The following is a 24,545-nucleotide window of genomic DNA, read 5'->3' on the forward strand; positions in this document are numbered from 1 at the left end:
CCCAGTAACTTTGTTCTCGCTGGTCTTAACCCAGAGCGCGCGCGTCCGACCGCCAGTGTTACTTTGACTGCAACGTGTACGCGCCGTTTTAAGGGCGATGGGGGAAGCTGAGCCTTAATATTGTTTTCGCCTCCACAAGGGCCACCAGCCGGTTCAGTCACTTATTATTTGTCGAATTGGGGTGTCGAATGCTAACTAAGCGTTTGGGGATCCGCCGCATTGGGAATAGGCAGGAAATGTGAAGTGGCCAAGGGAGCCTTTATGTCTTCAGTTAGCTAATGCTGAGTGCCCGGCGTACTTTTAGGCTCTGAGATTGATTACCCAGGTGAACAGGATGGAATCCGTGCTGTGAAGAAGCAGCCACTGAAGAGAAACTACCTGTAATCAGATTGTTCCCCAGTTCTGTTTGAGAACTGCTGCTCTACTAGAAGGACCTAGGCAGGAGTGGTTAGCAGCGCTTGGATAGGCTAGAAACTGTTTTCCTAGTAGGGGAGATGGAGCTAGCTAGCTGGGTGGGGAAGGAATTGTAAATGCTGGTCACCAGAACTGAAAAGAAGAAAAAGGCACCTCGGGCGTTTCTGGGTAGGTGCCAAGGCAATAGGAGCTTTGGGGGAAACTAATTTGGGATGAGCAGAGGTCGTGTGGCGGTAGAGTTGGGTTGAATTGTGGCAGTAGGTGAAAACATGAGAAAAGAGGGATGGGGAAGGAAACAGGAGATTATTAGGGTAAAGTTATGTCATAGACGCTAAGGGGGAAAGTTTAGGGAGCACTAACAGCAGAGTTACCTTGGGGAAGACAGTTTTCCTCAGTTTCACCTTTTGGTGACTTAAGATTTGCCCTAACGAGCCCAGAAGTAACTCAAGAGTTTTAGCAGAATGGGAGTAACAAGTGTGCAGAAGGGAAGGGAAGATTAAGGAGAAGGAATGAATGAAGCACTTAGAGTTTATTCAGGAATTAGGTCAGTGAAAGGGAATAGAAAAAGAGGAACTATTAGACTATTAGGAGGAAGTATGTGTAAGTAGTTGGATGAGATTATATAGGAGTTGTGGTTAATTGGGAGAAGAAGGCTTTTCCCTGCTTTCAAAACGCAGACTGAGCGAGAAATACTCCTGTAAATGTTAATTGAGCTGTACTTTGCCAAGTCCATCTAGCTGTGCACGGGTACTAGGATGTGGTGTCAACCCTTGACCCCTCAGGTAGCCTGGACATAAATTTCAGAGAGTGTTCAATAGGAAAGCACATATGTTTTTTACATGCTTAGTTCAGCTTTAAAGTGGATTCTAAATATCAATAATATACTTTTCAAATATCTAGGAACTTTTGGAAATCAAAGTGTAACAACCGTCTCAATTTGACTTGCTACATCAGAATGTCTAATTTGAAAGTCACTGTCTCAAAACAAAAATGACTAAATTTAGTTTGTCAGTGTGTAAGAAATGGCCCTGCTTAGACACTTTAATTGTCCTGTCAGAAATAAGGCTGGCATTTCCAACAAAATTTAAAAAACATTTTAGCTTAATAAACAGATGATCATAAAATAAGGCAACACAAAAACACCTTTTAAAACTACAGCATAAACTCAGAGGCTACTCATATTCAGATTTTGGGATTGTGAGCATTAACAATTCATTTGTATTCAACGCTGATAAACCCAGCTTGGAGCTAGCAAATAGTGCTAAATAGAGGTGCTTTTGCTAGGCAAGGATTTTAACAGATGCGTTCAGGAGGAAGCAGCTACCATGTAAATCTCAAATGTGAACAAGATGGAAACAGGTGATACATTCACATCGTTTTGTTGTTTTTTTAAGTATATTTTGCAACAGCAAGACAAGTAACAACAGCAGGTAACTTTGAGTGATTGCTATCATTTTCCTAGTGGCTGGCTCAGGAAAGCAACTGTGGTTGGCGTAGTGATTTTCAATGGAAGTATAGGCAGCATAGTGTTGAAGACTGTCTTTCCTGCCCGTCCCTTTTTATTTTCCCAGTAACCGTAGTCAGAACTCTTAAGTGTCACTTTGGATTTAATAAGCTAATCTTCCTAACTGGTCTCCGTGGCATTTTAGCCAGGCCCTTTAACTCTTTCTTTCTCTTAAAAGTTTTATGAATATAACACAGATTCTTATAACATTGAACATATAAAACATTTATTTTGGAGAATAATAAAATGAATACCTTTATGCCCCTTTTTGCATCTTCCTGCTTTTCTCTCACATACACACCACCACTATACGTTTTGAGATTATAATAAAATAAACTTACAGAGCACTAACTGGCAGTCATGATTTTAAATGCTTTTCATATATTAAGTCTTTAGTATTTCCATTTTTGAATGAGGAACAGAGAGGTTAAGTCAGGATGACACAACTAGTACATCATAGAGTCAGTTTGTTCACTAGTTTGCCAGACATTCAAAAAGAGTTCTTTTGTGATCATTCCTATATGTTCCACAAGTGCAACAATTTCTCTAGAGCAGCAGTTTTGAAGGCATGTTCAGAAGACCTTTGGGAGTCCCTAAGTCCCTACAACGGGATCTACAATTACCTTCCTTACCCAGCCACTTTGTGGGAGACCAGATTTTCTTAAACGTCAGCCAAAATAACATCTAGCAGAGTGAATGCAAAAGCTAATCTAAGAATCCAGCAGGCTTCTTTTACATCAAGAATTAAAGAGATTTGTAAAAATGTAAAAAAAAAAACCAAACTTTTCATTGAAGTTTTTGGATGATAGTTATTTTTCATTCAAAAGATACCATATGTTTTCACTCATGTGGATCTTGAGAAACTTAAGACCATGGGGGAAGGGTAGAGGGGAAAAACGTTACAGAGAGGGAGGGAGACAAACCATAAGAGACTCTTAAATACAGACAACAAACTGAGGGTTGATGGGGGATGGGGGAGAGGGGAAAGTGGGTGGAAGACACTTGTTGGGATGAACACTGGGTGTTGTATGGAAGCCAATTTGACAAATTATATTTAAAGATTATATTTATGGTAATATCATGGGTATATTATTTTTAAATTAGTAAGTATCTTATTGTTTAGGTATAACCCACATGAACAAAAAAGCTGCTTGGGGTCTTTAGTAATTTTTAAGAGTGTGAAGGGGTCCCTAAACCCAAAATGTTTGAGAGGGACAGCAGTGGTTTTCAAACTGCAAGTTGGGCTGTGGCTTATAACTAGGTGGTAGGTGGTGGGTGGTGGGATATGTTTAGTGACTTGAGGGACATAATCTTTAAAAAAAAAAAAAAGAGAAGAGAGAAAAAGCTCAGCAGATTTTCTGTGATTGAAATTGCAGGGTCATAGAAGGTGCACCTTTGGCTTTATTTGGTGATGCTGAATTGTTTTCTAAAGCAGTTGTACTAGTGTGTTCCCACCAACAGTCACCTTTAATCCGTATCCTTTTGAACAGGTGGTATTGTCTCACTTTTGAATTTTTGCCAAGAGAAGTGTGAAATGTTATCCTGTTCTTCTCACTGTGCTCCCCTGATCAATGTTGAAGATAAGATGCACCTTTTATTTTTTCATAATGTTACTAGTTTTCATGATTTTTTCCCTTCCGTGAAATGCCTGCTTGAGTGTTTTGCCTGTTTTTAATTGGTGTGTCTTTTCCTATTGATTTATAGTCATTCCTTATCTATTCTAGATGTTAATCCTCGTCTGTTAGCTGAATTTTAATTGCTCTTTGGCTTGTTTTTTTAAGATATCTTTTGATGGGTGTTTTTAATGTTCATGGGATAAAATTTATTAGTCTTTTTATGTTTAGTACTTTTTGGTCATGAAAGTCTTATATCCTGTGCTGTTAATGACATTCTCACACATTTTTCTCTCCAAGTTTTAAAGTTGGAGCCTTTTAAATCCTTAATTTGCTTGAAATTAATTTGTGAGGTAGGAACCCAGTTTAATGTTTCTACTTAAGATCCACATTTGCTACATAATTACTTGTTAAACTTACCTTTTACCCAGTGGTTTACATTTCTAGCTATCAATATATTGATTTCCATATGGGTGTGTATGTTTCAGTGGGCTCTTTGTTCCAGTGTTATATTTGTTTCTCCTTGTGTCTATACTCACTGTCTTAATCATTCTCCTTTTTGTTTGAGAGAGTACCTGTCTTCCCTGTTCTTTAGAGAAAAATGTTAGCAATTCTTGGCCTTTTGCAGTTCTTTAATAGAAATTATAAAATCTTCTGTTGGAAATTCAGTTGAAGTTGTATTGAATTTCAGGTTCAATTTGGCAATAACTGAGGCCTTTAAGATATTGAGTCTTCTGTCTGAACATATTGTTACTCCAGTTTTTTTTTTTTATCTTTAACATTTTTCAGTAAAGTTTTATAATTTCAAATCTTGTGAATCATTTATTAAATTTGTTTTTAGTTTGTTTTTTATATGTTTTCATAAATTGTATTTTATAGCTCGTATATAGAATTAGTATTCATTCCTTTCATATTAACTCTACTCGGCAAGTTTTCTTAAACTCAAACTCTTTTTTTTTATTTTTTTAAGTGTATTTATTTTTGAGAGAGACAGAGCGTGAATAGGGGAGGGGCAGAGAGAGAGGGGGAGAGAGAGAATCCCAAGCAGGCTCTACGGTGTCCATGCACAGCCTGATGTGGCGCTTGAACCCGTGAAACCGTGAGATCATGACCTGAGCCGAAACAGAGTTGTCTGCTTAACCGACTGAGCCTCCCAGACACCCCTAAACTCTTAATTAATTCTAATAATTGAAGACTCTTTGGTATTTTCTATTTAGATTATAACTGAAATTTTGATTCCTCATTTTAATCTTAACATATGTTACTTTTCATGATCTTAATATGCAGGCTACAAAATGGAGCACAACATTGATTAGAAGTTGTCTTGCAGGTATCTTTGCCTTGTTCCTGAATTTAAAAGGAATGACTTAAGTTTTGTACCATTAAATACATTGCCATGATTTTTTTGTAAATTTCTTTACTGCTATAAGAAAATAATTCTTTAATAATGGCTGGAGAGTGAATTTTAATGATTGTTTTTTTGCATTTGTTGATGATCATATGGGTTTTGACTTTAACATGATGAATGTTCTAATGTTCACCCAGTCTTACATTCCTGCAATAACCCCACTTTGATTATACTGTCTTATCTTTTCTATATAGGTGAGTATGGTTTGCTAAATTGTATTTAAATTATTATGTACCTGATGTTTTCCAGCGATGTTGCATATTCCATTTGAAAAGAAGGCAAATAATACACATTTTTCACCATCCTTCATACTTAAGGCAGCGACAGAGATGTTCAGTAAATATTTGAATCTTAAGTGTTCCTAAGTAGAAACTAAAGTTGCCAAGGAAGAAAGTGGTCAGGTTAAACATTTTGCCTTTAATCCTGAAAGTTTCTCTTAGGATCATATCATTTTGGTTGGAAAATATTTATTGAATGCTTGGGGTCTTGAGGAGTGCTGATTAGGAGTTAGACTTGGGTTCCTTAGTAGCTATGAGACCTTAAGCAAATGGCTTAAGTTTTCTTAGCCTTGGCTTTTTTCACTACAAAATGGGGACAATAATATTTGCTGTGCTTCCTTCATGGGGTCCTTGTAATAACTAAAAGATAATATGAATGTGCTTAGAAAAAACACTGTGCTGACAAATCTAAGACACTATGTTCAGGGTTCTGAAAATGAATCCCAGATACAGTTTTCAGAATTCTAAAGTGGAAATGCTTTCTTACTTGTCAGGATGGGTGTGAGGGTCAACTCACAATGGAAATGTAAACTATAAAGTGCCATGCAAGTTTGAGGTTTGTGGGTTGTTTTTATTTTGCATATGTATATATTACATGTATAATTGGTGGGGGGAGCATAAATATTCTGCTTGAAAGATCCTTTGCCCTTCAGTAGTTCTCAGGTGTTCATGATTGGATGGCCTGTGGCACTGAAAACAAGAATTCCCTTGAAATCTTCCATCATCTCAGATGACTGTTGCTTTAGAAAGGCCCTGTTTGCAAGGTTAGCTCTTTGGTAGGCAACTGTGGACTAAAATGGTAAACCATTTCCTACACTGATATAAAACTTTAACCTCAATGACAAGAGTGCCTCACTGTGCCTAAACTATACAATGTGGTTTCTGTTGAACACCAGCTTTCTTTTCGAGAGTTGGGAATGCGACCAGCCCCCCAGTGAAAACTTTGGCCACTGAGTCTAAGGAGCTTCCTTGGTAGATAACACTTCACAAAAGTTGTTACTGTTGTGGCGCTGTTGTGCTGGAGGAATTAAGCACATCCTGTAGGACTCCACCCAGAGGGGAATTTTGAAAGCTTGTACCTGATATCTTACAAATTTCACCCCTATGCATCTTTTCCCTTTACTGATTTGCTTTGTATTCTTTTGCTGTAATTTATCCTAATCACTAGAATAACTATATTCTGAGTCCTGTCAGTCCTTAGCAAATCATCGAAACTGGGCTGGTCCTGTGAACTGCTGACAATCACAGTGACAATAGTTGGAACCTTCCCTAAATTTAAATTCCCAGGTACCAGCCAGGAACCAACCTTGCAAGTAGACATTTCTAAGTATAGCAGTCTCATGTCTGCTGTGTTCTCTTTTTACAGTCTTTCTATGACGTTTGTGCTCTTTGTTGTTAATTGTCATAAAGGAAATTATAATTTGTAATTTATATTTTATAAATATATTTGCGGTTATACTTTTAAATTTATATACTTTATTGAGTAGGATAATTCAGTCTATGGACAATGTGCAATTTTCCTGTTTTGCAGAGGAATGGTGTAATTCATTCATTCAACAGATATATTAAACTTCTATATCGAGTGTTTTTATTGGAATTTAAACTGTAGTGGGAATGACTGTGTTTTTCCAACATGAATTATCCTGTGTCATTTGGGTATCCGTCATTCAATTCAATTCTGCCACTAACTAGCTGGACGTAGTGCAGGCCACACACACCATAAAGGAGCTAGGTCCCACATGACTGCCCCTATTTCATTAGCCACCTGCAAGTCCCAGGTGCCCTAAAGGTTTTTGCACTTCTGGCCACTCAACTACAAATTAAGGAGTTCACATGACCCTTCCTCCTCACGTTTATTAATTTGCTGGAATGACTCACAGAACTCTGGGAATAATTATTATCACCCCCCCCTTTTTTTTTTTTTAAACTTTTAGAGAAAGTGAGCAAGCAGGAAAAAGGTAGAGGGAAAGAGAGAGAAAATCCCAAGCAGGCTCTGCACAGAGCCCGACTTGACTCGGGGCTCTATCCTACGACTGTGAGATCATGACCTGAGCCAAAATCAAGGGTCAGACATTCAACCCATTGAGCCACCCAGATGCCCCAGTTATAGCTTTTTTTTGTTTTTTTTTTTTTTCTCCTTTTCTTTTTATAAAGGATGCAACTCAGGAACAGCTAAGTGGAAGAGATATATAGGGCAAGATGAAAAAGGGCTTCTGTGACAACTCTGGAACTCCTAGAACCTTACTGTCCAAGAGTTTTTATGGACATTTCATCATGTACTTATGATTTATTAAATTATTGGCCATTAATAATTGAACTCAGTCTCCAGCCCCTCCCTTCTCCCTTCTCCTAGGGTTAGGGTGTGGGGGCCAAAATTTCTGACTCTAATCACTTGGTTGGTTTTTCTGGCTACCAGCCCTCACCCTCAAGTTACTAGGGGGTCCCACTATTAACATAACAAAGACTCCTGTCACTTAAATTCCAAGAGTTTGTGAATCTGTATCAAGAACCAAGGGCAAAACTATGTTTTTTATTCCACAAGGCATACAAATAATAAATATATAAAATGGGGTAAGTTTTTAAAAAAGAATTAAGGAGATAGGCTGACAGAAGGATGCTACTTTTGATAGGGTAGTCAGGGAAAGCCTTACTGACAGACTTTTGAGCAGATGACTGAATGGCCTGAGACAGGGAGCAGATAAACATAGTAAAAGAGCATGAAGTGTACTGTGGATTTTAGAAATCTAAAAGTTGGTCAGTATAGCTGGGAAATGATGAGGGGGCAAAGGTGGTGTGGACAAAGAGTGGGAGGGAATCAAGTCAGGGTTAGCTTGGGGTCAGACACGTGGGGCCTTAAAAGCCATTGTAAGAATTTTGGATTTTATTCTGTGATGGAAATCTGTTGGAGGGTTATAATTAGGGGTATTACTCAAATTAATTTACTGTTTTAAGTGATAATGATTACTACTTGGAGACAGACTAAGGAGATGTGGACAAGAGTGATTAGGAGACTGTTAATGGCAGTCCAGACAAAAGATCACAGTGGTGTCAACCAGGCTATTACTAGTGGAATTGAGAAATTGGTGAGTTTCTGGGCATACTCTGAAGACAAAGGCCCAACAAGATATACTAAAAGATTAGATATGGGATGTATGAGAAATGATTCCATCCAGGGGTTTTGACCCGAGCAAGTGGGTAAATGGTGGTACTGATGGTTGGGTGTGCTGGGAGAGGAGCAGGTTTTGGCAGTTGGGTTCAAGAATTTGTTACAGACATGATCTGAGGTACCCTTATTGACATCCAAGTGGAGATAATGAATAGGAAGTTTAATTTTGAATATAGAGTTCAAGAGAGGGACTTCTGGATTCCATATTTAAACTTGAAAATTTCGCAAATAGAGGCTTTTCAAAGCCCTCAATGTTGCTAGGATCAGAGGAACCCATGTAGATGAAAATGGAATGAGATCATCAAAGGAATTAATGTAGAAGAAAACCAGAAGAGGTGGAAGGACTAAGCTCTGGGGCACTGCAGCATTTAGAAAGAGGAAAGAGAGAGATCCAGGGAGATTCTTAGGAAGAGACCTGTGTATCAGGAAAACCAGAGTGTGGTCTATCTTCTAAGGAAAGTGTTGAGATGAAGTGATCTGTATCACATGCTTCTGAAAGGTCGCCGAATTCAGCAATATAAGTCATTGGTGAGGTTGAGCTTTTTCTCTGACTTGGTGAAGACTCAAGTGTGATTGGAAAGGGTTAAGAGAGTGAGGTGATTAAAAGGCGGCAGCAATTACAAATAATTATTTTGAGGACTTTGTTGTAAAAGCTGAGAAATGAGGCAAGAACTGGAGGGGAATCCTCAAATTTAGGAAAGCTTTTGTTTTGTCCTTAATGACAATGTGAAAGATCTAGTGGGGAGAAAAAGCATCAGGAGGGGAAAAGGTTTTATAGGAACCAAGACTGAATAGTAGATAGAGATAGGTCCATTAAACAAACTTCATTCCTTGTTTCAAGGGAGGGAAGGCAGGTTATATGAGAACAGGTGTAGTTAGGCTGGTGGTTCTCTTTGGAGAACTGGTTAATTGTTCAGTGAATCACCTAGAATATGGTTCCCCTGGTTCTATAAGGGGAGGTGAGATAGGCAAGTCAACTGTTTTGAACTTCCGTTTCTCTTGTCAAACAAGGAAGTATACTAGATTGTTTCTATGGTTCTTTCCAACTCTTAAAAATACTACTTTTCTAATCCCTGAAGTTTATAACATCCCCAATTGTTTTTCTCACTTGGAAAAACTGGCTACTAAGAACACATACTGTTTTTTCTAATTATATTGCTATTCTTAGGTGTTTACCTAACACTTTGTCATCTTAATTTAAAAAAAAAATTTTTTTTAACCTTTATTTATTTTTGAGACAGAGAAAGACAGAGCATGAATGAGGGAGGGGCAGAGAGAGAGGGAGACACAGAATCGGAAGCAGGCTCCAGGCTCCGAGCCATCAGCCCAGAGCCCAACGCGGGGCTGGAACCCACGGACCGCGAGATGGTGACCTGAGCTGAAGTCGGACACTTAACCGACTGAGCCACCCAGGCGCCCCAAGTCATCTTAATTTTTAATTGTACAGTTCAGTAGCGTTAAGGGTGTTCATATTGTTGTGAAACATCTCCAGACTTTTTCGTCTTACAGAACTCTCTCTCCATTAAATAGCTCTCCTTTGCAACCTCCCTGGTAACCACCATTCTACTTCCAGTTTCTATGAATTTGACTACTTTAGGTACCTTATGTAAGTAGATGGGGCGCCTGGGTGGCTCAGTTGGTTAAGTGTCCAACTTCAGCTTTGGTCATGATCTCATGGTTTGTGAATTCGAGTCCCTCATTGGGCTCTGTACTGACAGAGCAGAGCTTGGAGCCTCCTTCGGATTCTGTCTCTGTCTCTGTCTCTCTCTCTCCTGCTTGCTTTCTCTCTCAAAAATAAATGTTAAAAAAATTTTTTTTTTAAGTAGAATCATGAAGTATTTGTCTTTTTCTGGACTGGCTTATTTCACTAAGCATAGTGTCCTCAAGGTTCATCACTTATGTAGCATATAATGGGATTTCCCTCCTTTTTAAAGCTGAATAATATTGTATATATATACGACATGTTATCCTTTACTATTTTTATTAGACACATTTGTGTGTATATGTAATGAGTTGCCAGTTTTGTGTTTCTTGGTTTAATTTTATTTCAAAATAGTTCTTATAAATAATTTTTGCAAGGCCATTTTATTTTCTGTCTTCCTTTTGCTTTTGGCTGATCTGTTACTCTTTCTATGCTTTAAACTGCTGGTAGCAAATGAGGACATTGACCCAACCCATTCGTAGTAACTGTGACTTTGCTTAAACCCAAACATTCAAAATGAGATGGCTGACTTAGAAAATGGAATACATTTTTAATAGCTTTTCAAAAGAATTTCATTATAACTTGAATCTTTATATAGAAAGTACTTTCATAATTTGCTGACCCAACCTGAGCAGTATTTTTATGATACATATGTGACAAATTTTGTTGAAAGACAAATCTTTTCTCTACCCGGTTTTATTGAGAAATAATTGACATGCGTCACTTGCCCAAGTTTAAGGCATACAACATGATGGTTTTACATATATTGTGAAGTAATTACCACAGTAGGTACAGCTAACATCCCTTTTCTGATATAGATACAAAGAGAAGAAAAATAATTTCTTTTCCTTGCGATGAGAACTTTTAGGATATACTGTCTTGACAACTCTCCTATATATCATACAGCCATGTCAGCTGTGGTCATCATGTTGTACATTACATCCTTAATACTTACAACTGGTAGTCTGTACCTTTTCACCACCTTCCTCTAATTCCCCTTTTTCCCAGTTTTTCAACTCTGGTAACCACAGGTCTGATTTCCTTTTCCGTAGAGTTTGGTTTTTTGTTTGTTGTAGATTCTACATAGAAGTGAGTTCATACAGTATTTGTCTTTCTGTGTCTGACTTCACTTAGCATAATGCCTTCAAGGTTCATCCATGCTTTTGCAAATGGTAGGATTTTCTTGTTTTGTTATGGCTGAATAATATTCCATTGTATATGCCACAACTTACTTATCCATTCATCCATCCATGGACGCACATTGCTTCCATGTCTTGGCTATTGTAAATAATGCTGCTATGATATGAACATGGAGGTGCAGAATGCTGGATTGTATCATAGTTCTATTTTTAATTTTTTGAGGATCCTCCATATTGTTTTCCATAATGGCTCTGCCAATTTACGATCCCAGGAACAGTGCACAATGGTTCCCTTTTCTCCACATCCATGCCGGCTTTTGTAATCTTTTTTCTTTTTGATGATGACCATTCTTAACAGGTGAGATGATAATCATTGTGGTTTTAATTTACATTTCCCTAATGACTAATGGATGTTGAGCATCTTTCATGTACCTGTTGGCCTTTCGAGTATCCTTGGAGAAATGTTTCAGGAGGGATAAATTTGGAACTTTTAGTTTTATAAGAGCTAGTAGGCAGTGAATTTAATGAAGATGGTTTATTTTCATTTGTTTTGGTTTGGGTTTTTTGGGTAAATCCTCTATGCATAGTTCTGTTAGTATCTGTGCAGTGTTCAATAATTCTAATAAAAATTGTTTTGAACATCTTAAGTGAATATACAGGTGATTTATGCTCATAAATATATATTGTTCAGGAATACTTACTAACCAGTGACTTTGAATGGTAGTTGTTAAACAATAGGATTCTAGTAGGTTGTATGAAGACCTAAGGTTCTCTGTGAAAAATCATATTTAAAATTAAGCTAAGTGACAATTTGTGGTGCTTTGTAAGAGCTTTAGCAGTTTTATATATTTTAAGAATTGAAATCTTACCCTGTTTTCCAGTCATCTCCAAAACCTGTCAGTTTTCCAAAAAGTTTGAAAAATGCCAACTCTTTTTTTTTTTTTTATGTTTATTTTTGTTTTTGAGAGTGAGAGAGACAGAGCACAAGCAGGGGAGGGCAGAGAGATAGGGAGACACAAAATCTGAAGCAGGGTCCAGGCTCTGAGCTGTCAGCTTGGAGCCTGATGTGGGGCTTGAACTCACAAACTGAGATCGTGACCTGAGCCAAAGTCGGATGCTTAACCTGCTGAGCCACCCAGGCGCCCCGAAAAATGCCAACTCTTAATCCTGTCCATGTGAAAACACTTTTTATATAGACTTAACGTTGATTTCCTTGAGTACCACTTTGAGACTTCACTCCTATACCCCTTCCATGCTCTTTGCCCTCTTCTTTAGCTTTCATAGCCATAGTGTGTTCTGTATTTGTTTTTAAATCAGTGGGAAAATTGCATGATTTTACGTGGAAATAGTCTTTGGTTTTTAATAGAATACAGATACAGTGTGGTCATTGTGATTGTTTATTCCAGGAGGTTGTTTACCGTTATTGTAAATATTCATTGTCCCTTTGTACTTTTCTGGATGTAGATTGTTCTGGAGCTGTATAGTATAATTCTCCAAAGATAAGAGTTGAGAACTTACTTTGCTGTGGTTATTTGAATAAAAAAAATGAATGAGAATTTTGAACAACTAGCAGTTCTGTCTTCCACCCTGGCTTTCAGCTTCTCCATTACTTCCCCCACTCCCAGTCTGCCTACCAAGAGGAAGTCACCTACAACTAACAACATGCCACAGTTAGCATCCCTGCACTGAAATTATGTGGAACGTAATCCCAAATTGAACAGAATCCCATTCATGACAGAATGAATGGAAATAAAATTTTCATTTGTGTGGAAACAAAATTTTATATTTTTGGGTATTTGATAAGCTTTAATGTTTTCTAATTAAACCCCCTCTTCCACCTTTTTTTTTTTTTTTTTTTTTTTTTAATTTATTTTTTTTTTTTCAACGTTTATTTATTTTTGGGACAGAGAGAGACAGAGCATGAACAGGGGAGGGGCAGAGAGAGAGGGAGACACAGAATCGGAAACAGGCTCCAGGCTCCGAGCCATCAGCCCAGAGCCCGACGCGGGGCTCGAACTCACGGACCGCGAGATCGTGACCTGGCTGAAGTCGGACGCTTAACCGACTGCGCCACCCAGGCGCCCCTTCCACCTTTTTTTCTTAAGTAAATGTAAATTTTTTGAGGCAAGGACTATGCCTTTCTGTTTACTGCAGAGTCTTGGACATTTGATAAATATTCAGGGAGTATTTAGTTGAGTGGGGATAGATTAATTCAGTCATTTTGTAACAGTTTCAGATACTATAAAAAATATTTACTTTTCTGAGTATATTTTACATTACATTTTTTTAATTTTTTTTTTTTAACATTTATTCATTTTTGAGAGACAGAGAGAGACAGAACATGAGCAGGGAAGGGGCAGAGAGAGAGGGAGACATAGAATCTGAAGCAGGCTCTGGGCTGTCAGCACAGAGCCTGACACAGGGCTCGAACCCACAAACTGTGAGATCATGACCTGAGCCGAAGTCAGACGCTTAACTGACTGAGCCACCCAGGTGCCCCTTACATTACATATTTTTAAGTAAAATATATTAAACTTAATTGTGAGTATATTTAAGTAATTCTGTGCACTATTCATATTCAAGGTGTGTGAACATTATTTCTTTTTTATAGTGTCTGGCAAATGGCTATATGTAGTCAAATGTGAAACACTTTGGAAGTTTTATTATTTTAAAGTAATGTTTGAATTCTGTTATATAGTCAGTGGGCTCTGTTTTTTCTGTTATCTCCATCAGTGGAATATGGGCAATACATGAACAAATGTGTCTATGTATTTATATCGTATTGGCATTTTAAAATTTGAAAAGTAATTTCTGTATTTTTATTTTTCAGAAGAGCTTAGCCGAACCTTCAAGGTCTAATGGAAGTGTGGCTCGCCATTCCTCATCTCCATATGTAGTATATCCACCTGATAAGCCTTTCCTTAATAGTGATCTACGACGCTCTCCAAATAAGCCTACGTTTGCCTATCCGGAAAGTAACAGCAGAGGTAACAGAGCCTAACAAAATAGATTGGTTTTTTTGTTTGTTTGTTTGAATAGAGCCTAACAAAACAGATGGGGTTTTTGTTTGTTTACCCACTGCTTAAAAACCGTTATGTCTTCCATGTATTTTTAAAATTAGAGGAAAATCTATTTTCCCCTTCCTGTTTCTTCCCTTCTCAAAATATAGTACCTTTCTTCTGTTTATTGATCGTTGAACACTATCTTCCACCAAATCATCAAGGCTAAATACTTTGGGAACTCTGGACTGCCCTGTCATCTGTAATATCAGTCAGGGACCAAAAACCGGTGTTTTGCCTCTGAAGTGTCCCAAAGACTTATTTGTTCTGTCTCTCCATTCGCATTGCTTTAGTTCAGGCTCTCATCATCTATTGCATAGGTAATTGTAATGCACTCCTACATGATTGCTTAGCCTGTGGTTTGCCTTTCAGCCCCATTCTTGCCATTTGCTGTTATCCATCATCTCTCCCACTTAAACAAATTTCAGCACCTCCTCATGGCTTACATAACAAATTCGTAGATTTTTCATAAACTTGACTCAATATACCTTACCAGTTTCATCCCTTGCTTCTCTTCTGTTCTTCCTTACCCACACATCCTTCGCTCTGGCTTCTTTGAAATACCTGCATATTTGTTTGTGGAGCTTGCCATCTGTATTAGCTTTCTTGCTGTCTTAACAAATTACCATGATTCAGCAGCTTTAACACAAATGTATTATCACAGTTTCTGTAGGTCAGAAATGTGGATGGGCTCAACAGGGTTCTCTGTTTAGGGGCCTACGCGGCCGAAAGCAAGGTTTTGACTGGGCTGTGTTCCATACTGAAGAGTCTAGGGAAGAATCTGCTCTCAGCTCATTCAGATTTTTGTTCAAATTAAGTTACTTGTGGTCATAGAGCTGAGGTTCGGTTGTCTTGCAGACTTTCAGTCAGTGCTGGATTTTGCTCCTGGAGGCCGTCTGCATTCCTTGCCATGCTTTCTTTATGTCCCCCTTCAGCAGTGGTGGGTCAGGTCTCTTCATGCGTCATACACTCTGACTTCTGCTGCTGCATCTTTCTAGCCACAGCTGGGGAAAATTGTCTGCTTTTAAGCGTTCGTGTGATTGGTTAGATTGGGCCGACAATGAGGAATAATCTCCCTATTTTAAGGCTTGCAACTTTAGTAACCTTTCCCAAAGTCCTTTTTGCCATATAGCAGGTATTTAGAATTTCAAGGAGTAGGACATAGCTATCTTTGGGTGTCCATTCTGCCTTCCACACCAGCCATGTGTCAGGCTTACAAGTCTTTCTCATGCTGTGCCCTCTTTTTGAAATCTTTCTGTTGTAAAATTATAGATGTTATTGGATTGATACAAAAAAAAATTATAAAAGCTTAATGAATCCTAATTAAACAGTTCACAACACCATGATCTGAAGGGATAAAAGAAGCCTGTTTACTATCTTACACATTATATTTTCTTGTGTTTACTTTCCTCTTCCATCACCGTTTTTGCTCTTCTCTCTCATATTCCTTAAAACCACTAGTGACGCACAAGCAGAATTTAATATTATTGTTAACACACTGGTCTAAATACTAAATAAACATTTCCTGACTCTCTGCTCTATGAATAAATCTGCCCCATTTAACTTTTCTTACTCTTTCATTCTTTAGTAATTACTTTTCTCTGAACTTATCTTAGAAGTTTCTTTATATAGAAGTAAATATCAGAACTGGATGTAATGTTGTAGTGGGAGGATTGATTCCTAATTCCTAGACCACGTATTCATGGCAGACCTCTGTTGGCATGATTATTGTGTGTGTGTGTGCTAAATTATTACTAAATCTTACCTGATTCTTCTCCACTGTGGGCTTTGTAGATTTTTTTGTGCTTTTTTACCATATGTTGTTTGAATGTTTTGCAAGTTTTATTTTTTGAAATTGCCAAAGTCTTTAACTGCTGTGTTCTGATGAGTAGCACTTTATCAGTTGCTCTAATTAGCATTTTCTTTATTATCATCATCTTTGAGACACCGTATCCTATAAATAAGAGGTTTCTAGTTAGTAAGTTGAGTATCGAATATATTAAAAAACACCAGACTTTGGGGCACTTGAGTGGCTCAGTTGGTTAAGCATCCGACTTCACCTCAGTTCATGATCTTGTGGTTGGTGGGTTTGAGCCACGTGTCGGGCTCTGTGCTGACAGCTCAGAGCCTGAAGCCTGCTTCAGATATTCTCTCTCTCTCTCTCTGCCCCTCCCCCACTCATGCTCTGTCTCTCAAGTCTCTGTCTCTCAAAAATGAATAAATGTTAAAAAAAAAAAAAAAACAAACCACCAGACTTCTGGTTAAATTCATTTTAGTAAACACTTTTGAAACCTCATTATGGCCTAGGTTTTTACATTGGTGACTATACTTAAATATTATTATCTACCTTGTACTGTACTACACAATCAGTTCACAGTTTACAAATGTCAGTTTAACCTATATGTGGTTGAAACATAACACTTCTTTTATGTAGAGAATCATTAGTAAATACACTTGGCCTAGTACTAGTGATTAAAAACAAATTTTAAAACAGCAAAATGTGGTTGTGTGGTAAAGTGAATATATTTCATTTAATTTTCACAGAACAATTATATAATTATATTCAAAATGTACACATAGAGTAACATCTCAAATATGATTAGTTTAATATGTGATATTATAACTCTTTACTCATTCCACATTTTCCCCAACTGTTTAGTGGACCCTCAAATATTTATTGAATGAGTTAAGTCTTATTTTGAATAGATACTCCCTATTAAAAAATTTTTCTTCTTTACATGTAATAAATGCTTTTCTTTTTCTTTTTTTTTTTTTTTTTTTTTTTTTTTTGCACTGATACTTTAGGGGAATAAAGACTTGTGATTCTTCTTAAGTTCTAGTTTAATTTTTTCATTTGATAAATTACCATTTCACTTTGCACTCTGCTAATAACTTGGAAAATATAATTTGACTAATGCCATAGAAAGGGATAATTAAACTATGTTTCTTGTAATTCTCATTTTCATACTCATTTTGCGTTTTAGTTAGAAAAGAGGTGAACAAGAAATTGGAAGTTATTGGTGCCTTCAGAAAATGTATTGTCCTTGGAGCCCTTTAAAAAAATGGTAACTAATGTATGTCATTCCAAAAAAGTTTAATCTGTTGTTTATGTTATTAGTTTAATGCATTTCAGATGATGGTAGTATGCAGAATGGCTTGGACATTTGAAGCAAGGTAACCAACTACGAGGCAATACTACTAGCCAGTGCTTCCAAACCTTTCATTTCATCATAGTACATGTGGAAAATGAAATGATAATACATGTACAGCTCATGGAGGTAAACTGATGGGGCTGATGGCGCCTAGTCTGGTATCTTTTATGGTGCCAGGCCACTCATGGCTGAGAGCTTAGAGAGAAACAGTCTTGAACTATTACAAATTTGTGTCACACTTACTGGAAAAAGCTCAGTATTCTTGTGATCAGTGAGAGGAGTCAAGTTATGGCTATGGTGTTAGGTGTTAATAACAATTTACTGCCCATCTGTTCTCCTGAAGCATTTGTTCTCAAATTTTTTAATCCAAGAAACCCTAATAAACCCATTACATGTTTGCATAAACATTTTAATGAAGAATAACTATTTTCCAAATTTAAAAAATATACTATTAAGAGTGACATTGTTTTATTTTATACTTTATAAATCTACTTCTGGCTTCATAAAAGACAGCTTGATTCTCCTCTATTTTTGCATTCCATTTGTGTGGATAAGTTGTTTTGATTGAAGTATGAAAAAAAAATCTGGCCTTACACAGATGTGTAGGTAGAAAATAAATAGTATTCTAATAATTTTTCCAACAATTTGTGTATATTTTTATTTGATACTACTCTAAAACGTGGCCATTGGTAGTTTCTTAAAATTTAGTTGCATTGTGGAAACTGAAAACATTGGTGAATTTTTCATATTCTGGGATCTCAGGGCCACGTACCCGATTAACTAGGAGGACTGACCTCACAAGTTTCAGAAGTGGTTCTAATTATGGCCGTGGCTTATTACAGTAGAATCTGAAGGAACCCAGATGCAGGCTTCTAAATTTCTCTCTTATGGAAGTCACACAGAAAGACACTTCTTCCTACAGCTGTAAACTGTATGATGTGTGCAGTGTTTCTGCCCAGGAAAGCCCACTTAAGGCTCAGACACTATGGCTTTTATTTGGAGCTGGTCACACAAATATTTGGCGCCTGCACAGTCATGCTATTCACCATAAAACACATTGTTTTCACAATCGAGACAGGCTTGCCCAGAAGGATTTAGTGTTAGGCATACAAAACAACCTTATTAATTAGTAACATAGGGAGCATTCCAAGAGCCTAGTTTCCAGAGGCTAGCCAAGGTTCAGGCCTTCTGTATAAACTCTTTTGTGTGAGAATTTATTTTTTAATTGAAATATAGTTGACATACAATATTACATTAGTTTCAGGTGTGAAGCATAATGATTGGACTCTTCTGTGTATTCTGTTCTCACCATAGTAAGTGTAGTTTGCTATCTGTCACCATACAGTGTCATTACAGTATTATTGGCTATGTTGCCTATGCTGTATTTTTCATCCCCATGACTTATTTCATAACTGGAGTTGGTATCTCTTAATCACCTTCACCTATTTTGCCCATCTCCCACTCTTCTCCCTTCCGGCAGCTCCCGGTCTTCTGTATTTATGAGTGTGTTTCTGTTTTTGTTCGTGTGTCAGGTGTGGGATTTTTGTTGTTTTTCTTTGTTTTGGGTTCCACATACAAGTGAAATCATTTGGTGTTTGTCTTTCTCTGCCTTATTACATTTAGCATAATACTTTCTAGGTCCATTCTTGTTATGTATCAGCAAGATTTTGTTCTTTTTTATGGCTGAGTAATATTCCATTGTATATGTATATTAATCCATTATGCATAAATGTGTGGAATATGTAATATTTTATATACCACATCTTTATTCATCTATGATTTGCTTTTGTATCTTGGCTGTTGTAAGTAATGCTGCAATAAACATAGGAGTGCATATATCTTTTCAGATTAGCATTTTTGTTCTCTTTGGATAAATGTTCACTAGGGGAATCACCAGATCATACGATATTTCTGTTTTTAGTTTTTTGAGGAGACCTCCATAATGTTTCCATAGTGGCTTCCCCAGTTTATATTGTTATCAGCAGTGTGTGAGGGATCGCTTTTCACATCCTTGTCAACACTTGTCACTTGTCTCTTGATACTAGCTGTTCTGACTAGTGTGAAGTGATATCTCACTGTGATTTTGACTTGTATTTCCCTGATGGCTAGTGATGTTGGACATCTGTTCATGTGTCTGTTTGCCATCTGTATGTCTTCTTTGGAAATGTCTATTCAGATCTTCTTCCCATTTTTAATTGGATCATTTGTGGGGTTTTTGGTGTTGAGTTTTAGGAGTTCTCTGTTTATTTTGGATGTTAACAGCTGATCAGATACATGATTTGTAAATATCTTTTCCCATTCAGTAGGTTGCCTTTTCATTTTGTTGATGGCTTCCTTTGCTGCATAAAAGCATTTTAGCTTGATACAGCCCCAGTAACTTATTTTTTTGCTTTTGTTTCTTTAGCCTAAGGAGACATATCCATAAAAATGTTAAGGCTGGTGTCCAAGAGATTACTGCCTGTATTTTCTTTTAGATGTTCTATAGCTTCAGGCCTCACATTTAGGTCCTTAATCCATTTTGAGTTTATTTTGGGGCATGGTGTAAGAAAGTGGTCCAGTTTCATTCTTTTGCATGGAGCTGTCCACTTTTCCCAATGCCACTTATTGAAGAGACCATCTTTTGCCCAGTGTGTGTTCTTGCCTCCTTTGTCATAGATTAATTGATCATATAAATGTACTTTTATTTCTGGGCTTTCTATCCTGCTCCATTGATCTGTGTGTTTATTTTTGTGCCAGTACCGTAGTGTTTTGATGATTACAGTTTTGGAATATGTCTTGAAATCTGGGATTGTGATACCTCAAACTTTGTTTCTCTTTCTCAAGATGGCTTTGGCTATTTAGGGTCTTTTGTGGTTCCATACAAATTTTAGGATTATTTGTTCTAGTTCTTTGAATAATAGAGTTAGAGTTTTGATAAAGATTGCATTGAATCTGTAGATTGCTTTGGGTAATATGGACATTTTAACAATGTTTCAATCCATGAGCATGGTATATCTTTCCATTTTTTTGTGTTGTTGAGGAGTGTTTAAACAAATAATTTTGCTGATACATAAGCCATTCCAGAATGTAGAAAAGGAAAGCATATACCCCACCTTGGGTCTTTTTTTAATCCAGTACATCCCTGTGATACTGCAGTTGCTGACATACAGAACAGAAAATCGTGTGTTCCAGCCAGTTGCATTAATGACCATAAATGCGGAAGTAAAATACTAGCAAAATCATACACAATTATGTATAATCTAATGAAGGAATGCAAGAAATGTTTGGTATTACAAAGTTTTATTTAAAAAAATGCTTTTTAATATTTATTTTAGAGAGAGAGAGACAGAGTATGAGTGGGGGAGGGGCAGAGAGAGAGGGGCTAGGCTCCAGGCTCTGAGCTGTCAGCACAGAGCCCAACGCAGGGCTCGAACCTACAAACCACCGGATCATGACCTAAGCTGAGGTCTGACTGAACCACCCAGGCTCCCCTACAAAGTTTTATTTTATTTTTTTTTTTTATTTTTTTTTTTTGTTTATTTATTTTTGGGACAGAGAGAGACAGAGCATGAACGGGGGAGGGTCAGAGAGAGAGGGAGACACAGAATCGGAAACAGGCTCCAGGCTCCGAGCCATCAGCCCAGAGCCTGACGCGGGGCTCGAACTCACGGACCGTGAGATCGTGAGATCGTGACCTGGCTGAAGTCGGACGCTTAACCGACTGCGCCACCCAGGCGCCCCAAAGTTTTATTTTAATAAATACTTCTTAGTGGTTTAGAAGAAGAAGTTTTAAAAAACCTCAAATTGATATTAAAAAACATTTATTTTCTGTTTTCATCTTACATGTGTTATATAATTATTCCAGGTATTTTAGAGAATTATTTAATTCCTTTAAATACTAATCTTAAATCTGGACTCTTCTATTCTCATAGTCTTTTCAGTTGGTTTTTTAGTTTTCTAAGTTGTATGTGTTTCATGTTTATGTTTAATTACACTGTAGTGTCACCGCATACTAGGAGTAAACTGGCTCTATTATAAAATGTATCAATCTCATGTTTGGGGCCTGTAACATTCTAGGCACTAAAATTTGGTGAATGAATGAATTACATTACTAAATGGAAAGGTGTGCCTTGTTTTGAGTGAGAACCCTCGATTTTTAAGACGGCAGTTCTTCCGACCTATTATGCGGTTTCCATGAAGTTTCATGGAAATCGTTGTTTAGGCAAAATGGTTCTGAATATTTAATTGGTAAGAATAAATAACTTTGAAATGTTTTAAAAGTTTATATAGTGTGGGAGACTGTCACTATGATGTTTATAAGGTTTTAATAGTTAAAATACTGGAATAATGAATCAATAAAAATACTGAAACTGTAATTTCAGGTATGTGTGTATGAGACTATGGTAGAAGGTATATGTGTGTTAGTAATAATAATACCTATATATCTTAGTACTTGTGTGAATTTGGTATATGAGGCAATCGCCCTTTAAAGTTCTTCCTTCAAAACAAAAGTATCTTTTATTTCACATAAAGAATTAAATGTAAGAATATGTGAAACTCTAAGTGTAACAAAAGGAACATGTAAAGTTTATGTATTCTTGACGTTGAAGAGCATTCTATCTTTGTAAAGAACTTGATGCAAAAGATTTCTCATTATAATGATATAAAAAATCAGAACAGCTTTATACCAAAACTGACAGCATCTAAACTAGAATTAATAAACTAATAAAATCAATGGGGCAACTTTTTCTTAAGGAATTCAAAAGAAAATTGGCCAATAATATATATTTAAAAATCTTCAAACTTTTAATAGAAATGCAAATTAAAATAACCAGTAGTAGCTTTTGTTTCTTAATCAGACTAACCGAAACAGAAATAGTGTAATTAATAGTGGGGTGTGTTGGCAAAGACACATACTTTTAATGAAAGTATAAATTGATACAACCCTTTATGAAGGTACTTTAAGAGCCTTTCAAATATGGATGTTTTAAATATGGATATTCTTGGACCCAGCAACTTCATTTTTAATTTTTAATTATTATGAGATAATCTTTTAAGATGATCTGATTATATGAGGGAATGCTCAGTTTATTATAGTGCTAAAGTGAAAAAGAAATCATAAATTTTAATCTCAATTTATTTTGCATATATCAAAAAAGATTGAAAGAAATAACCAAAAATGGTAGTCCTTATCTCTTGGTAGTAGGATTATAAGTTATACACACACACACACACACACACACACACGTATGCTGCTTTTTTATATATATTCTTCTTTTATATATTTTATAATCAGAAATTTTTGGAGGTCAGTTTAAAGAGTGATTAGAATTTTTCCTATATAATGAAAAAACTGAGACTTAAAAAAATAAACCTTTTTGTGCTTGATATCTTTAACTCTACAATGGGATTCTGCATAGGATTCTGTTAATAAAACAAAAACATTGACAGTTAATATACTTGAGGTTACATATGAATTTTGTATGATTAATTTTGTATGATTAAATATTTTTACCATTTTATAAAATCTTTGTGATCTTTTGCCATAATAAGTTGTTTACTTGAGTACCTAGCACATTTCAGAGACTCAGAAAGATATCTTTAAGTAGGTTTTTAAAAAAAACAATTACGTGGCAATAATTAACATTCCATTGTTCCCAAAGAGTGATTCTCTCCTGGGCCCACCTGTCAATTTTATTTTTTATTTAGATTTGCATATTTAAAAATAATTTTTTTAGTGTTTACTTTTGAGAGAGGGAGAGAAAGAGCACAAGCTGGGGAAGGGTAGAGAGAGAGGGGACTGAGGATCCAAAGCAGGCTCTGCTGTCAGCACGGAGCCTGATGTGGGGCTTGAACTCACCAACCATGAGATCATGACCTGAGCCAAAGTCAGACGCTTAACTGACTGAGCCACCTAGGGTGTCCCAAGATAAGTATGTTTTTTATTGAACTTTCTCCATATATATTGTTACATTATTCATGTTTGGATTTGGCAGCCATATTTTCTGCTCTGAAGAATCTTCAAGATAAGATTCGACGCTTAGAACTTGAAAGGATTCAGGCAGAAGAAAGTGTGAAAACCTTATCTAGAGAAACAATTGAATATAAGAAAGTATTGGATGAACAGATTCAAGAAAGAGAGAATTCAAAGAATGAAGAGTCAAAGCATAATCAAGGTTTGTTTAATTATGAAGGAAATGAAACTTACAAATACACAAAATACAAAATGAAATACACAAAATAAGACTTGTAAAATTATTGTAAAAGCAAATTCACGATAGTGTTTTCTAGTGGTCAGTATCTTTGGGCACTCCAGAACTGCATTATACTTGAGTACATTCTGAGGAACACGTGGTGATGCCTTGCATTATATTTACTGATCAAATTCAAGACAGATTGGACTAGCATATAGAAAGAGAATGACTTAGGTCATCTGAATAGGCTTCTAGAGCTATTGGAGAGGGTTTATTGTATACACAGTAGATTTAATTCCCATTAACAGCTTGTTACAACTGTTGTATGAGTGAGCTAATTTCTGTTTATGTATTCTGTTTAGAATTGACATCTCAGTTATTAGCTGCAGAAAATAAATGTAATCTTTTAGAAAAACAGTTGGAATACATGCGCAATATGATAAAGCATGCAGAAATGGAAAGGACATCTGTCTTAGAAAAACAGGTATGGTGCCTCACAGATTCATTCACAGCAGTAGCTATGGGGGAAATTAGACTGACATAAAGATCTTTTTTTCTCAGTGAAAACTAATGGTTCTGTTATAATAATCATTTCTCCTTTTATCCAAATCACTGATAGTAGTGCCACTAGTTCATTTTGAGAAACAACTAAGTGTAAGCTTTGAGAAAAATGTGATTTGTTGTTTTAACATAGCTATAAAGAGGCTTCCTTTTTGGATGACCCTCACACACACTGCATATCTTCTGCACACAGCTTTGATAGCTTCTGCTTTTGAACAATGTAACAGCCCACGACTGAAATTACTTGGGATCGTTTATAGGGTGGGGAAGAGGGTAGTCCGTTCAATCTGCCATATGATTGGAAATGGCAAAACATATATAGTAACATAGTCATTCTCTACTTTGGAATATTCCAGTTCTTAGCTTAGAAAGCATC

At 36.6% G+C, this 24,545-nt stretch overlaps 1 protein-coding gene across 1 annotated transcript in view; it reads left to right on the plus strand.

The window, feature by feature from the left end:
• CEP57 (centrosomal protein 57) overlaps positions 1 to 24,545 on the plus strand; it is a 41,229-nt gene that overhangs the window by 749 nt on the left and 15,935 nt on the right. Inside the window, exons 2-4 of the mRNA XM_025928270.2 lie at positions 14,055 to 14,211; positions 23,411 to 23,590; positions 23,971 to 24,092. Coding sequence (XP_025784055.1) covers positions 14,055 to 14,211; positions 23,411 to 23,590; positions 23,971 to 24,092 — 459 coding nt within the window. The remainder of the gene's footprint in view (positions 1 to 14,054; positions 14,212 to 23,410; positions 23,591 to 23,970; positions 24,093 to 24,545) is intronic.

This window comes from Puma concolor, chromosome D1 (genome assembly GCF_028749965.1).
Source record: "Puma concolor isolate L17-30 chromosome D1, mPumCon1.1.hap2, whole genome shotgun sequence".
Classification (NCBI taxonomy): Eukaryota; Metazoa; Chordata; class Mammalia; order Carnivora; family Felidae; genus Puma; species Puma concolor.